The sequence below is a fragment of the Bufo bufo genome, chromosome 5 (genome assembly GCF_905171765.1).
Source record: "Bufo bufo chromosome 5, aBufBuf1.1, whole genome shotgun sequence".
Lineage (NCBI taxonomy): Eukaryota > Metazoa > Chordata > Amphibia > Anura > Bufonidae > Bufo > Bufo bufo.
Window position 1 is genome coordinate 64,410,201 of NC_053393.1, and position 16,995 is coordinate 64,427,195.

At 42.3% G+C, this 16,995-nt stretch overlaps 1 protein-coding gene across 2 annotated transcripts in view; it reads left to right on the plus strand.

The window, feature by feature from the left end:
- SLC30A8 (solute carrier family 30 member 8) overlaps positions 1-16,995 on the plus strand; it is a 103,872-nt gene that overhangs the window by 42,509 nt on the left and 44,368 nt on the right. For both annotated transcript variants that reach the window (XM_040432376.1, XM_040432377.1), the window contains exon 7: positions 10,775-10,909. In XM_040432376.1, the coding sequence (XP_040288310.1) occupies positions 10,775-10,909 (135 nt within the window). The remainder of the gene's footprint in view (positions 1-10,774; positions 10,910-16,995) is intronic.

Sequence of the window (16,995 nt, forward strand, 5' to 3'; positions counted from 1 at the left end):
CTGAACGGATTACTCTCCATTCAGAATGCATGGGGATATGCCTGATCAGTTCTTTTCCGCATTGAGCCCTTTTGACGGAACTCAGTGCCGGAAAATAAAAACGCTAGTGTGAAAGTACCCTAAATTGAAGGGTTTGGCTGACATTTACCTGATGTGTTTGGGCACGTTTAGGTGAATAAGCACATTTTTTCACATTGTGTTATGTTGCAGCCTTGTGCTAAAATAAAAATCCAGTTTCCCCCATCATTCTGCACTCAATACCTCATCATGGCAAAGTGAAAACAGAATGGTAGAAATATTTGCTAATTCATTGAAAAGGAAAACTAAAATCTTGCACTGACATAAGTATTCAGACACTCTACATGTGAAACCACCCAAAGAATATCTTTAGTATAGATGATTGACATTAAATAGTACACAATTAACATTGACATTTTTCATAAAAACCTATTAAAAAAAAACATGATTAAAAGACTAAAGAAAAAACTAAAATAAAAACATACAAAAGTAACCACGTCCTGTGGCAATATCCTGTTATGGGTTGTATAGGTGCTGGATCCGCTGAAAACTTGTTGGGCTGTAGAGAAATTTCGTAGCAGCCGTCTAATGTTTGTATCATTGGTGTCTGTTGCTCATACAACCACTTTAAGTTCCATAATATACTGTTTGTTGTAGTTGCATATTGTTGTAATAAATGCTGAGTAATGTTTTTGCTTCCTTCTGATTGATCCCCCAAATGGTATAAATAGTTTCTGTTTTCTGTACAGATAAATAAGACTAATCGTACTTTTGCATCTGTAAATTTGTTCAATGCAAATGTGTCTGGTAATTTATTCAGTGCAGTAAGCTGGTGAAGCGATACGTAAATTTTGCTGGTTTTATATTTTATCCGTCATACAGTCAAAGTTCCATTTGACTGCTCCTGCTTTCACATATATTAGCACTGGTAAGATACTAACAGTGGTCGATGTTGGATGTTTACTGTTCGTAGTAGTAGTAGTAGTACGTAGTAACTACTAACAGTGAGTATCCAACATCGACCACTGTTGTCTTAGCTGTGTGCTTAGGGTCATTGTCTTGTTGAAAGGTTGACCTTCGGCTCAATCTGAATTCCAGAGCACTCTGGATCAGGTTTTCATTAAGAAAATCACTGCACTTTGCTCCATTCAGCTTTTCCTCAACTCTGCCCCAGCTGCTGAAAAACACTCCCACAGCATCACGTATCTTCACTGTAGAAATGGTATTGGGTAGTGCCTGGTTTCCTTCAAACATGAGGCTTAGAATTGGTGCAAAAAAGTTCAATCTTGGTTTAATCAGACCAGAGAATCTTGTTTCACACAGCCTAGATGCTTGTTTGCAGCCTTTCATGTGTTGTTTTTTTTTTATGAGGAGAAGCTTCTTTATGGCCACCCTGCCATAAATCCTAGACAGGTAAAGTGTTTCAGTGATTGTTGACCTTCTGGAAGTTTCTAATACTCGCACACAGGATCTTTGGAACTCAGCCACAGTGATCATTGGGTTCTTGGTCACTTTGTTGACTAAGGCCCTTCTCTCCAGATTACTTGGTTTAGTGGGGCTGCTAGCTCTAGGAAGAACCCTGGTTGTTCCAAACATCTTCAATCTTGGTTTAATCAGACCAGAGAATCTTGTTTCTCACAGCCTGAGGGTGTTTTGAATGCTTGTTTGCAGACTTTCATGTTTTTTTTTTACTGAGAAGCTTCTTTGTGGCCACGCTGCCATAAAGCCTAGACAGGTAGAGTGTTGCAGTGATTGTTGAACTTCTGGAAGTTTCTAATATCCGCACACAGGATCTTTGGAACTCAGCCACAGTAATCATTGGGTTCTTGGTCACCTCATTTACCAAGGCCCTTCTCTGCAGATTACTTGGTTTGGTGCGGCGGCTAGCTGTTAGGAAGAACACTGATTGTTCCAAACATCTTCCATTAAAGAATTATAGAGACTATTGTGCTACTGGGAACTTTCAGTGCAGCAGAAATTTTTTGTACCCTTCTCCAGATCTGTGCCTCCACACAATAATGTCTCTGGGCTCTACAGGCAGTTCTTTCCCACTCATGGCTTGGTTTTTGTTCTGATATGCATTGTCATTTGTTAGACCTTATATAGACAGGAGCCTGTCTTTCCAAATCATGTCCAGCCAACTGAATTTACTAGAGGTAGAGTCCAATCAAGGTGTAGAAACATCTTAAAGATGATCAAGAGAAATAGGAGGCCCACAGCTAAATTTCAAGTGTCATAACAAAGAGAGTAAATACTTTGTTACTTTGTCCATTTTAAATTTAAATTTTTCCTTTTTAATAAATTTGCAAACATTTGTAAAATTCTGATTTCACTTTGTCATTATGAGGTATTGAATCAGAATGATGCGGAAATTTAGATTTTTTTTGCAACATAAAATGTGAAAATGTCTGAAGACTTTCGGAATGCACTGTAAATAATGGGATCGTATGAAATCTAGACTAGGGTAATAGAGTTGTAAGCTAACAATCAACAAGCAGAATACTGAAGAAATAATCCTAATACATAAAACATAACATTTATTGATATGCTAATAAAATCCTAGATAATGTGTGCAACAACTGTATACTGGGATGGACAAGGAATGTAGCCACTAGTAGCAGTGGTCAATGGTCACCCCAGTAACAAATACAAAGATAATTAAAGTGCACAGCGGCACTGAGTAGGCAACCAGTGTGTCCTACCGGTACCCAGGGAAGGTCGTCAGAAGCTTCACCGCACGATGTAATAATAGTAGTTCATCCTGTATGGATAGACGGATAAATCACAGGGGTAAAGAATACAACGGCTGACAGTAGAACACATGCGTGTAGGGTCCCTAGGGTATTCCCTATAGCTGTCTAACCGTAGACCCTGATACTAAAAGTGTGGTAGCAGCCTGACCACAGGGCACTCGTCCTTGAAAGGACGACCCTGTCTGGAACCTGTCCCTAACTCTGGAAACTGTATGTCCCTAAATATGCATAGGCAAGATCCCTACATGCATGTTTCGCTGCCGGGACATGCGGCAGTTCATCAGGGGAGATGATAAGCAATCAGGCAAGTCGATCCTGGATGAAGCGGTCAAGCCTGCAGACCAAGTATGACACGGTCAGTCATATGGTCAGGAGGTGCATGATGATAGTCAACCCCTCCAAGGGCTACCTCATAGGTAAGAGGTTACAGGTAAATGCAGTATGCAGATGAGAGTGACTGCATATGGGACGCCAACTAACCTGGTGTACCCACCTTATTTAAATACACCTCGTTTCCCGCCGCTGCCGTCCATAATAGAGGCCAATGGGCGCGTCTGCCCGCTTGCACGTGAGCGCGGCGCATGCGCTCATCACAGGGTGGAAACGAGGCCTGCAGCGCAGGAAGGGTGCGTGATACGAGACGCACTCCTGAGCATGCGCGAACTCGCATTAGGTATCGCGAGATCGCGGGAGCTGTGCAGAGCAGCAAAAGAGATAGGAAGCAACATAGGTATCGATTACTTCATAATATTCGGCAAAGTACAAACGATCGGACATACGGAAGTACAGCCGAATATGTCAAACCACAATCGGATCTAATTTAAAGATATTTGTGGCTTTTAATCCTGTGTTGGATAAGTGCAGCTAGAACATAGTGGAACAAACGAAAAGACAAGTCAGAGTAGGTAGTCATGAGAGATATGTTGAAATCCCATGTGGGGTCATAGTCAATGGTGATAATAGACCTAGAGACTATTGATACAGAGTTAAGATATTAATGAATAATATCAGAAAGAGGTACAAACTACGTGCATAATGTTTTTACTACAAAAAGAAAGTACATACTGCACGTACATACTACACGTATATACAACGCCTCGGTGTACATAATAATTTACTGCTCACAGAAAGATGATTAGTAGAGAATAGTGACGGCTAGATCAATTAATGCCAGGTAGACTGGTACAGACGGCAAAAAGACTAACAAAAGGTCTATTCTACAAAAAGCAGCTATAATTCAGCTGCTCATTAAGACCATTAGGTGTAACAGTCCTCAAAAGGAATATCCAACGTGACTCCCGTTGTAGAAGGATCTTATCCCAATCACCACCTCTTTTGGGGGGACTGACAACTTCAATGCCCATGACTTTAATGGCCTTGGGATTGCCTTGGTGCAAGTCACAGACATGACGGGCCACTGGGGTATCGCGACGCTTATCAATATCCAAGAGGTGCTCTCCTATGCGTCTGCGTAACTCGCGCTTAGTCTTGCCGATGTATTCCTTTTGGCAAATACATGTGATTTTATATATCACCCCAGCTGTTCTGCATGAAATGAAATCTTTAATCTCAAAATTACGTTTGAGATTAGTGCTGTGGAAGATTTTTCCTTGGTCAATGTTGCCACAGGCCACACATCCACTGCATCTGAAAGAACCCACGGGGCGACGGCTCAGCCACGTACTAGGTCGGATTGGTGGTGCAAGATGACTATGCACCAATAAGTCCTTGAGACTTTGGCCTCTTCTGAACGTCACCTGTGGGTATTCATGCAGGACTTCTCGGACATCTGGGTCCATAAGTAGGATGGGCCAGTGTCGTGCCAAAATCTCTCTAGATTCTTTGGCAGAGCCGTCAAAAGTAGTGATGAATCTCACCTTCTTCTCACCCTCCTGTCTAGTCTTGGGGGTAAGTAAGGTCTCTCTAGCGGTGTTGACTGCTCGCTGAAAGGCTCCTCTCAGTACCTTATCAGGGTAACCCCTAGCCCTAAACCTTAGTCGAAGGTCGGCTGCCTGATGTAAGAACTCTTGTTCATCAGAACAATTCCTGCGTAAACGCAGGTATTGTCCGTAGGGTATACCTCTTTTTAGTGGCAGTGGATGGCTACTCTGCCAATGTAGGACTGAGTTAGTGGCCGTGATCTTACGAAAGACAGTTGTAGAGAGCTCACCTCCAGGCTTCTTGGAGATGCGGACATCCAAAAAAGGAATGGAACTATCATTAGCCTCATAAGTGAAACGGAGGCCAATGGTGTTTACATTGAGAAAGTCCACAAACTTTTTGAATGCCAGGGTGCCCGCATTCCAGACTATGAGGATGTCATCGATGTACCGGGCCCATAAGGTAATGGGCCCGGTCATCGGTTCTCCTTCACCAAAAACAACGGTGGCCTCCCACCAGCCCAGGAGCAGATTGGCATAGGACGGCGCACAGGAGAAACCCATGGCCGTACCCCTGAGCTGGTGGTAGAGGCGACCGTCAAAGGTGAAGAAGTTATGCGTCAGCAAGAATCTGAGCAGCTGTAAAACAAAAGTATTGTGCGCTTTGTACTGCTGCCCCCGCATACTTAGATAGTAACTGACCGCCAACAAACCAGCCTCATGTGGTATGGAGGAGTATAATGCCTCCACATCAATACTGGCTAGTAGGGAGTGATCCTCGATGCATATCCCTTCCACCCGTTTTAAGAGATCCATAGTATCACGGGTGTAAGAGGGGAGTGCAATGACAAATGGCATTAAGATTTGATCAATGTACACACCTAGATTTTGTCCAATGCTCCCGATTCCGGCCACGATTGGCCTACCCTTGAGTGGTTTCAGGCCTTTGTGGACCTTGGGGAGACTATAAAGCGTTGCCACAATCGGGTGCCTGGGGTACAAAAAATCCAGCTCATCTGCTGAGATTAGATTCGATGCTCTTCCTGCCAAAAGGATCTCCTTAAGTTCAACTAGGTATAGTGCTGTCGGGTTAGATGTTAATAACTGATAGCTATTCTTATCTTTTAGGATATGTTCACACATGGATTGGTAATCAGTTCGATTCATGATCACCGTGTTGCCACCTTTATCTGATGGTTTGATAATTATATCCTTATCCTCTTTCAAAGACCTGATAGCACGATGTTCCTCAGATGAACAATTGTTGTAATGCGGGAAATGTTGCATAGCCATCATGTCGGTACTGACAAGTTGCAGAAAGACGTCCACACACGAAATGTCGCCAGCCGGCGGCATTTTATTACTTTTATTACGCAAAGGAGTAAATGGACCGACTCCCTGCGATGTGTGGGCGTCCTCTGCGAGGCCATGCAGCAACTCCACATCCCTCAGGATGTCAGTCGGTATGCCTAACAGCTGACATTTCTTTTTTTCGGAGATCTTAAAATGTTTATGCCACCTGAGCTTTCGTATGAACAGGTGTAGGTCTTTAACCCACGTGAACATATCGTAATGGCGAGTAGGGACAAAGGACAGTCCCTTAGATAGTATCGCCATTTCGCTATGTGTGAGGATGCGGCTGGAGAGGTTAATTACTTCAGGCCCGATGGATCCCGAGTGTTGGGACGGTTCCTGAGCGGGTAGTTCACACCCTGATCTAAAAAACCGACTATGCCGGGGCCAGTTAAACCTCTACCCCTCCCCCTGCCTTTCCCTTTTTTGTTGAAATTCTTTTGTTTATTTCTATTGGGATTGCCACCAGGCTCTCTATCACTGTCTGAAACCTCAGTGTCAGTGGTGGAGATCTCTGAGGTTGCTTCCTTGGGGGCCGCTTCTCTTAAGACCAGATAGGCCTTATTCTCTTTAAATTCGGCTAGATCCTTGTTGAACTGCCTATGTTTTCGTTCACGCAAATAATACTGATATTTCTCAACCGTAGCTTGGAGTTGTTTCTCCTTGTTGAGAAAATCAGGATCACTTGAGAAGGTTTTGGTGACCTCAATTTGGTTTTTCAGTAAGACAAGTTAGATTAAGTCTTTCTTCCTCCAACAACAGTGTCATCAATTGAAGTGAATGTGTGGCCTGTGGCAACATTGACCAAGGAAAAATCTTCCACAGCACTAATCTCAAACGTAATTTTGAGATTAAAGATTTCATTTCATGCAGAACAGCTGGGGTGATATATAAAATCACATGTATTTGCCAAAAGGAATACATCGGCAAGACTAAGCGCGAGTTGCGCAGACGCATAGGAGAGCACCTCTTGGATATTGATAAGCGTCGCGATACCCCAGTGGCCCGTCATGTCTGTGACTTGCACCAAGGCAATCCCAAGGCCATTAAAGTCATGGGCATTGAAGTTGTCAGTCCCCCCAAAAGAGGTGGTGATTGGGAAAAGATCCTTCTACAACGGGAGTCACGTTGGATATTCCTTTTGAGCACTGTTACACCTAATGGTCTTAATGAGCAGCTGAATTATAGCTGCTTTTTGTAGAATAGACCTTTTGTTAGTCTTTTTGCCGTCTGTACCAGTCTACCTGGCATTAATTGATCTAGCCGTCACTATTCTGTACTAATCATCTTTCTGTGAGCAGTAAATTATTATGTACACCGAGGCATTGTATATACGTGTAGTATGTACGTGCAGTATGTACTTTCTTTTTGTAGTAAAAACATTATGCACGTAGTTTGTACCTCTTTCTGATATTATTCATTAGTATCTTAACTCTGTATCAATAGTCTCTAGGTCTATTATCACCATTGACTATGACCCCACATGGGATTTCAACATATCTCTCATGACTACCTACTCTGACTTGTCTTTTCGTTTGTTCCACTATGTTCTAGCTGCACTTATCCAACACAGGATTAAAAGCCACAAATATCTTTAAATTAGAACCGATTGTGGTTTGACATATTCGGCTGTACTTCCGTATGTCCGATCGTTTGTACTTTGCCGAATATTATGAAGTAATCGATACCTATGTTGCTTCCTATCTCTTTTGCTGCTCTGCACAGCTCCCGCGATCTCGCGATACCTAATGCGAGTTCGCGCATGCGCAGGAGTGCGTCTCGTATCACGCACCCTTCCTGCACTGCAGGCCTCGTTTCCACCCTGTGATGAGCGCATGCGCCGCGCTCACGTGCAAGCGGGCAGACGCGCCCATTGGCCTCTATTATGGACGGCAGCGGCGGGAAACGAGGTGTATTTAAATAAGGTGGGTACACCAGGTTAGTTGGCGTCCCATATGCAGTCACTCTCATCTGCATACTGCATTTACCTGTAACCTCTTACCTATGAGGTAGCCCTTGGAGGGGTTGACTATCATCATGCACCTCCTGACCATATGACTGACCGTGTCATACTTGGTCTGCAGGCTTGACCGCTTCATCCAGGATCGACTTGCCTGATTGCTTATCATCTCCCCTGATGAACTGCCGCATGTCCCGGCAGCGAAACATGCATGTAGGGATCTTGCCTATGCATATTTAGGGACATACAGTTTCCAGAGTTAGGGACAGGTTCCAGACAGGGTCGTCCTTTCAAGGACGAGTGCCCTGTGGTCAGGCTGCTACCACACTTTTAGTATCAGGGTCTACGGTTAGACAGCTATAGGGAATACCCTAGGGACCCTACACGCATGTGTTCTACTGTCAGCCGTTGTATTCTTTCCCCCTGTGATTTATCCGTCTATCCATACAGGATGAACTACTATTATTACATCGTGCGGTGAAGCTTCTGACGACCTTCCCTGGGTACCGGTAGGACACACTGGTTACCTACTCAGTGCCGCTGTGCACTTTAATTATCTTTGTATTTGTTACTGGGGTGACCATTGACCACTGCTACTAGTGGCTACATTCCTTGTCCATCCCAGTATACAGTTGTTGCACACATTATCTAGGATTTTATTAGCATATCAATAAATGTTATGTTTTATGTATTAGGATTATTTCTTCAGTATTCTGCTCCTTAATTCAGATAATCCAGAGCGCAGACACACCCTGATCTGACCTCTTTACTTTACCTTTGATTTTTAACAATCAACAAGGGCAAAAGCAGAAACCAATGGGCAGAAACCTGAAAAAAATTTAGACCATAGTCAGGATTAGGAGTCGGATTCAGTTGGTTAGATTCTAGTAGATTTCAAGTAGATTTCAAGTCTGATTTCTCTAATGATGTCATCTGTACAAGATCCTGAATTTCATATTGACAAACTGCACCAGAGAGGATAGTGATTGTGGCTGTGTAGGATATTATCAAATTTCTGCTAAAGGGATAAACCTATCTGACATTACAGGTCATGAGGGGACCTCCAGACCATCAATTATCTGACCCACCATTGCAACTGTTGATTCCAATCAGCTGGCCGCACCATATTCATTGTGGCTCTTTACTTGATCTACTGTAATACAGGGCTCCTCTACAGACATCTCCTTCAGTAGTCAGACCATTGTTTTAAGAACCTGGGTTTATACTTACATTTTGGCATGGCTGTAGCTTTAACATCTTCTCAGATCATAAGTCTGCCATAGAGAGAGAAGGCCCAATCCTGGTAAATCAGGAACCCTTTAAAGAAAAAACATTGTTAGCAAGCAAGTGGTAGAAAAATGGTTCAAGGATTATGGAAAAGGCGTTAAGGGGTAATCTACCATCAGGTCCTTATGTCTTGGGTGGCTAAACTGAACACTATCATGGGGGTGCACAATTTTGCTCTTTTCTATGGTCTCCTTTGTATATAGTGACGGTTGTAAAGTTAAAGGGCTATTTCCATCTTATAAAGCGATGGCTGTTCTGACTTGATAACAAGGCAGCAAGTGTGAGCTTCATGAGACAATATGGTTGTCTGCCTTGACCAGCGCTACTTACCCTTGATTATCTATCATGTAGGTTAAACTCCACTAAAAGACAAATATGAAGAATCCAGATGAGGTTTATTCCCATTTTGAAAAACAGGAGACGGAAAGATAGTTTTTTTGCTAAGGTTCAACAGGAGATTAGAACAGTGCAATAGCATAACATGAAATACCTGCCAGGAGTAGGAAAGAATGGAATGACTGAACGCATCAGGTTACAGGGAGATAGCAGGGACAAACTTCAAACAAGCAAAAACACTGTAATACCAGCCACAAAACTAGTGTTTAGCGAATCTAACTCCACGAAGTGGAATTTGATCCGAATTTCAGGGAAAGTTGATTTTCCTTGAATGGGGGTAAATAATAAAAAAAAAACACACTTATCTCATCTGTTTGAGTGCAAAGAGATGGCCGCCACCATCTTGATTGAAGATCTCGCACGAAATTCCGTGCATGGTGACGTATGACGCAATCAAATGGATGAGGGTAAGAATGATTTTATAAATTTTTAATTTTTTTAAACTGTTATATCAGTCTGCAATCGCCGCTCCCTGTCATTGCACCCTCTAGGTACAAAGAAATGTGCTTCGTGATGAAGTAATTCGTCACAAAGCAAACATTTTTGTAAAATTCAGCGGAACAGCCAAATATAATTTTTGAATACTTCGCTCATCACTAAATATAACCATGAGACATGGTTGGGACATGACAATGGCGTATCGTTAGGATATGCCATCACTTTTTGATCTCTGGTGTAGCACTGCACCCCTTCAGTCTTCTTCCTGCACAGCAGCACTCCTGTCCACCCAGCTGTGAAGCTAATGTTAGCTGACTTCATTCACTTAGCCGGGGTGCGGTGAAGAGGAAACAGAGCTATGTGAATGGTGTGGCTCCTTCATTCTCAGGATCAATACGGGTTAGAGCTCTGGGTAGTAGTGAAGCACTTTGTCCCCTTCATACTTTTCTTCTGCACAGTGGCTCCCCATAAAGGAGTAGAGTACCCTACCAATATACCAACATTTTTTAAGATGAGCTGTTTTGGAACTAAACTATAGATTGATTGAATTTAGTATCGGATTCTGTGTTTTGCATGGCTAAACTTACCTTGTGGAACTTTTATGGGTAGCTGATATGAAGTTCCATGACCGATCCGTTAAACATGTCATTATCAGTAAGTGTCTTACAGGACATCCTTTTGCCCTACAGGAGTCCCACGGGAGATTAATTATAGTGCAATAAAGCAGAGTATTCTTGCAGTGAAAGGGATTACATCGGTACACAGCCTTCATATTATGGCTTTAACAATGAACCAAGTCATCCTCTCAGTTCATGTTGTCACAGGTCAGTAAATGTATGTGTGTATGGAACAAAAGTTCAATTGTTGGCCAATAAAGCCATTTTTTGTGCTTTTATCCCAATGCTTTACCTGTCATTCAACCCTACCACAGCTTTCATCACAATGTGCTTTACCGCTGAGACTGGCTGCTCCGCTATAGGATTTTTCTATCAGAAAATACAATGGCTTAGGTTCTGAGTGACCTGTCTGCCACTGCAAAATGTCTGTAGCTGGCAAGCCATTACTCATATAGACGGTACATACAGTGGGGGAAATAATTATTTGACCCCTCACTGATTTTGTAAGTTTGTCCAATGACAAAGAAATGAAAAGTCTCAGAACAGTATCATTTCAATGGTAGGTTTATTGTAACAGTGGCAGATAGCACATCAAAAGGAAAATCGAAAAAATAACTTTAAATAAAAGATAGCAACTGATTTGCATTTCATTGAGTGAAATAAGTATTTGAACCCCTACCAACCATTAAGAGTTCTGGCTCCCACAGAGTGGTTAGACACTTCTACTCAATTAGTCACCCTCATTAAGGACACCTGTCTTAACTAGTCACCTGTATAAAAGACACCTGTCCACAGAATCAATCAATCAAGCAGACTCCAAACTCTCCAACATGGGAAAGACCAAAGAGCTGTCCAAGGATGTCAGAGACAAAATTGTAGACCTGCACAAGGCTGGAATAGGCTACAAAACCATTAGCAAGAAGCTGGGAGAGAAGGTGACAACTGTTGGTGCGATTGTTCGAAAATGGAAGGAGCACAAAATGACCATCAATCGACCTCGCTCTGGGGCTCCACGCAAGATCTCACCTCGTGGGGTGTCAATGGTTCTGAGAAAGGTGAAAAAGCATCCTAGAACTACACGGGAGGAGTTAGTTAATGACCTCAAATTAGCAGGGACCACAGTCACCAAGAAAACCATTGGAAACACATTACACCGCAATGGATTAAAATCCTGCAGGGCTCGCAAGGTCCCCCTGCTCAGGAAGGCACATGTGCAGGCCCGTCTGAAGTTTGCCAATGAACACCTGAATGATTCAGAGAGTGACTGGGAGAAGGTGCTGTGGTCTGATGAGACCAAAATAGAGCTCTTTGGCATTAACTCAACTCGCTGTGTTTGGAGGAAGAAAAATGCTGCCTATGACCCCCAAAACACCGTCCCCACCGTCAAGCATGGGGGTGGAAACATTTTGCTTTGGGAGTGTTTTTCTGCTAAGGGCACAGGACAACTTATTCGCATAAACGGGAAAATGGACGGAGCCATGTATCGTGAAATCCTGAGCGACAACCTCCTTCCCTCTGCCAGGAAACTGAAAATGGGTCGTGGATGGGTGTTCCAGCACGACAATGACCCAAAACATACAGCAAAGGCAACAAAGGAGTGGCTCAAGAAGAAGCACATTAAGGTCATGGAGTGGCCTAGTCAGTCTCCGGACCTTAATCCAATCGAAAACCTATGGAGGGAGCTCAAGCTCAGAGTTGCACAGAGACAGCCTCGAAACCTTAGGGATTTAGAGATGATCTGCAAAGAGGAGTGGACCAACATTCCTCCTAAAATGTGCGCAAACTTGGTCATCAATTACAAGAAACGTTTGACCTCTGTGCTTGCAAACAAGGGTTTTTCCACCAAGTATTAAGTCTTTTTTTGTTAGAGGGTTCAAATACTTATTTCACTCAATGAAATGCAAATCAGTTGCTATCTTTTATTTAAAGTTATTTTTTCGATTTTCCTTTCGATGTGCTATCTGCCACTGTTACAATAAACCTACCATTGAAATGATACTGTTCTGAGACTTTTCATTTCTTTGTCATTGGACAAACTTACAAAATCAGTGAGGGGTCAAATAATTCTTTCCCCCACTGTAAGAGGCTTTGTAGAGTCTGAAAAGGCACCACTGACTCAACAAAAAAATCCCTTTTGTTTTAATACTATATATTTGTAAAAATAAAGTATAAATAAATACGTAAAAATCAAAACATAAAAACATGCATGAATCCTGGTCCAATGATTTATCACGGGGCCCTCAGTTAACCATTACACTGGAGCTATTTACAGTGCCTTGAAAAAGTATTCATACCTCTTTTCCACCTTTTTTCACATTACACCCAGAAACATAAATGTATTTGAGATTTTATGTGATAGACTAACACAAAGAAGCAAGTGTGTGTGAAGTGAGAAGAAAAAGATACGTGGTTTTCAAAATGTTTAATAAATAAAAATCTGAAAAGTGCGACGTGCATGTGTATTCAGCCCCCTGTACTCTGATACCCCTAAATAAAATCCGGTGTGACCAATCGCCTTCAGAAGTCACCTAATTAGTAAATAGAGTCCACCTGTGTGTAATTTATTTTCAGTACTACTACAGCTGTTCTGTGATGGCCTCAGAGGTTTGTTGGAGAAATTAGTGATCAAACAGCATAGTGAAAACCAAGGAACACACCATACAGGTCAGGGATAAAGTTGGGGAGAAGTGTAAAGCAGGGTTAGGTTATAAAAAAATATCCCAAACTCTGAACATCTCACGGAGCACTGTTCGATCCATCATCTGAAAATGGAAGGGGTATGGCACAACTGCCACCTACCAAGACATGACTGTCCACCTAAACTGGCAAGGAGACCACTGATTAGAGAAACAGCCAAGATGTGCATGGTCACACTGGAGGAGCTGCAGAGATCCACAGTTCTGGTGGGAGAATCTTTCCACAGGACAACTATTAGTCATGTACTCCACAAATTTGTTTTTTATGGAAGAGTGACAAGAAGAAAGCCATTTTTGAAAGCAAGCCATAAGAAGTCCTGTTTGCATTTTGCCACATGCCATGTAGGGGACAACGCAGACATGTGAAAGAAGGTGCTCTGCTCAGAAGAGACTAAAGTTCAACTTTTTGGCCTAAATGCAAAATGCTATGTTTTTTTTAACACACCTTTTCTTCAGCATGGACAGGGAAGCTGGTTAGAGTAGATGGGAAGATGGATGGCGGTAAATACAGGGCGATCCTAGAAGAGAAGTAGTGTTGAGCGCAAATATTCTAATCACAAATTTTTATTGCGAATATCGGCACTTCGAGAATTCTAGTGCTATATCTTGGTAATCGCGAATATTCTAGATTTTTTTCCATCAGTACCCTCCTTATTCTTGCTTGTGAGCCAATGAGAAGGTTGCAATATCTTTGTCTGAGCTTAGCAACATCCCTAGCAACCAATAGGAAAGTTGCCTACCCCTTACTACAGGGAGTGCAGAATTATTAGGCAAATGAGTATTTTGACCACATCATCCTCTTTATGCATGTTGTCTTACTCCAAGCTGTATAGGCTCGAAAGCCTACTACCAATTAAGCATATTAGGTGATGTGCATCTCTGTAATGAGAAGGGGTGTGGTCTAATGACATCAACACCCTATATTAGGTGTGCATAATTATTAGGCAACTTCCTTTCCTTTGGCAAAATGGGTCAAAAGAAGGACTTGACAGGCTCAGAAAAGTCAAAAATAGTGAGATATCTTGCAGAGGGATGCAGCACTCTTAAAATTGCAAAGCTTCTGAAGCGTGATCATCGAACAATCAAGCGTTTCATTCAAAATAGTCAACAGGGTCGCAAGAAGCGTGTGGAAAAACCAAGGCGCAAAATAACTGCCCATGAACTGAGAAAAGTCAAGCGTGCAGCTGCCAAGATGCCACTTGCCACCAGTTTGGCCATATTTTAGAGCTGCAACATCACTGGAGTCCCCAAAAGCACAAGGTGTGCAATACTCAGAGACATGGCCAAGGTAAGAAAGGCTGAAAGACGACCACCACTGAACAAGACACACAAGCTGAAACGTCAAGACTGGGCCAAGAAATATCTCAAGACTGATTTTTCTAAGGTTTTATGGACTGATGAAATGAGAGTGAGTCCTGATGGGCCAGATGGATAGGCCCATGGCTGGATTGGTAAAGGGCAGAGAGCTCCAGTCCGACTCAGACGCCAGCAAGGTGGAGGTGGAGTACTGGTTTGGGCTGGTATCATCAAAGATGAGCTTGTGGGGCCTTTTCGGGTTGAGGATGGAGTCAAGCTCAACTCCCAGTCCTACTGCCAGTTTCTGGAAGACACCTTCTTCAAGCAGTGGTACAGGAAGAAGTCTGCATCCTTCAAGAAAAACATGATTTTCATGCAGGACAATGCTCCATCACACGCGTCCAAGTACTCCACAGCGTGGCTGGCAAGAAAGGGTATAAAAGAAGAAAATCTAATGACATGGCCTCCTTGTTCACCTGATCTGAACCCCATTGAGAACCTGTGGTCCATCATCAAATGTGAGATTTACAAGGAGGGAAAACAGCACACCTCTCTGAACAGTGTCTGGGAGGCTGTGGTTGCTGCTGCACGCAATGTTGATGGTGAACAGATCAAAACACTGACAGAATCCATGGATGGCAGGCTTTTGAGTGTCCTTGCAAAGAAAGGTGGCTATATTGGTCACTGATTTGTTTTTGTTTTGTTTTTGAATGTCAGAAATGTATATTTGTGAATGTTGAGATGTTATATTGGTTTCACTGGTAAAAATAAATAATTGAAATGGGTATATATTTGTTTTTTGTTAAGTTGCCAAATAATTATGCACAGTAATAGTCACCTGCACACACAGATATCCCCCTAAAATAGCTAAAACTAAAAACAAACTAAAAACTACTTCCAAAAATATTCAGCTTTGATATTAATGAGTTTTTTGGGTTCATTGAGAACATGGTTGTTGTTCAATAATAAAATGAATCCTCAAAAATACAACTTGCCTAATAATTCTGCACTCCCTGTATATAGGAAACTCCCCAGCAGCCATTTTCTGCTGTTTTTTGCAGTTGAGAGAGAGAGCAGTGTCATTGTTGTGCTCTATGCTTTGCTGAGTCATCTGGATCCTTATTCAATTACATTAGATAGTTAGTTAGCACATATATATATATATATATATATATATATATATATATATATATATATATTTATATATTTATATACAGTACAGACCAAAAGTTTGGACACACCTTCTCATTCAAAGAGTTTTCTTTATTTTCATGACTATGAAGGCATCAAAACTATGAATTAACACATGTGGAATTATATACATAACAAACAAGTGTGAAACAACTGAAAATATGTCATATTCTAGGTTCTTCAAAGTAGCCACCTTTTGCTTGATTACTGCTTTGCACACTCTTGGCATTCTCTTGATGAGCTTCAAGAGGTAGTCCCCTGAAATGGTCTTCCAACAGTCTTGAAGTAGTTCCCAGAGATGCTTAGCACTTGTTGGCCCTTTTACCTTCCCTCTGCGGTCCAGCTCACCCCAAACCATCTCAATTGGGTTCAGGTCCGGTGACTGTGGAGACCAGGTCATCTGGCGCAGCACCCCATCACTCTCCTTCATGGTCAAATAGCCCTTACTTTCAAAGTTTTCCCAATTTTTCGGCTGACTGACTGACCTTCATTTCTTAAAGTAATGATGGCCACTCGTTTTTCTTTACTTAGCTGCTTTTTTCTTGCCATAATACAAATTCTAACAGTCTATTCAGTAGGACTATCAGCTGTGTATCCACCTGACTTCTCCTCAACGCAACTGATGGTCCCAACCCCATTTAGAAGGCAAGAAATCCCATTTATTAAACCTGACAGGGCACACCTGTGAAGTGAAAACCATTTCAGGGGACTACCTCTTTAAGCTCATCAAGAGAATGCCAAGAGTGTGCAAAGCAGTAATCAAAGCAAAAGGTGGCTACTTTGAAGAACCTAGAATATGACATATTTTCAGTTGTTTCACACTTGTTTGTTATGTATATAATTCCACATGTGTTAATTCATAGTTTTGATGCCTTCAGTGTGAATCTACAATTTTCATAGTCATGAAAATAAAGAAAATTCTTTGAAAGAGAAGGTGTGTCCAAACTTTTGGTCTGTACTGTATATACCATATATAAGACGCACCTTCCCCCCCCCCCAAAGTGGGGGGAAATGGGGGGGAAATGGCAGTGCGTCTTAACACTGATACATCGCCGGCCGCGATGCTGCACAGCGCGGCCAGCTATGTATCAGTGGGGAGGGAGTCGGGGC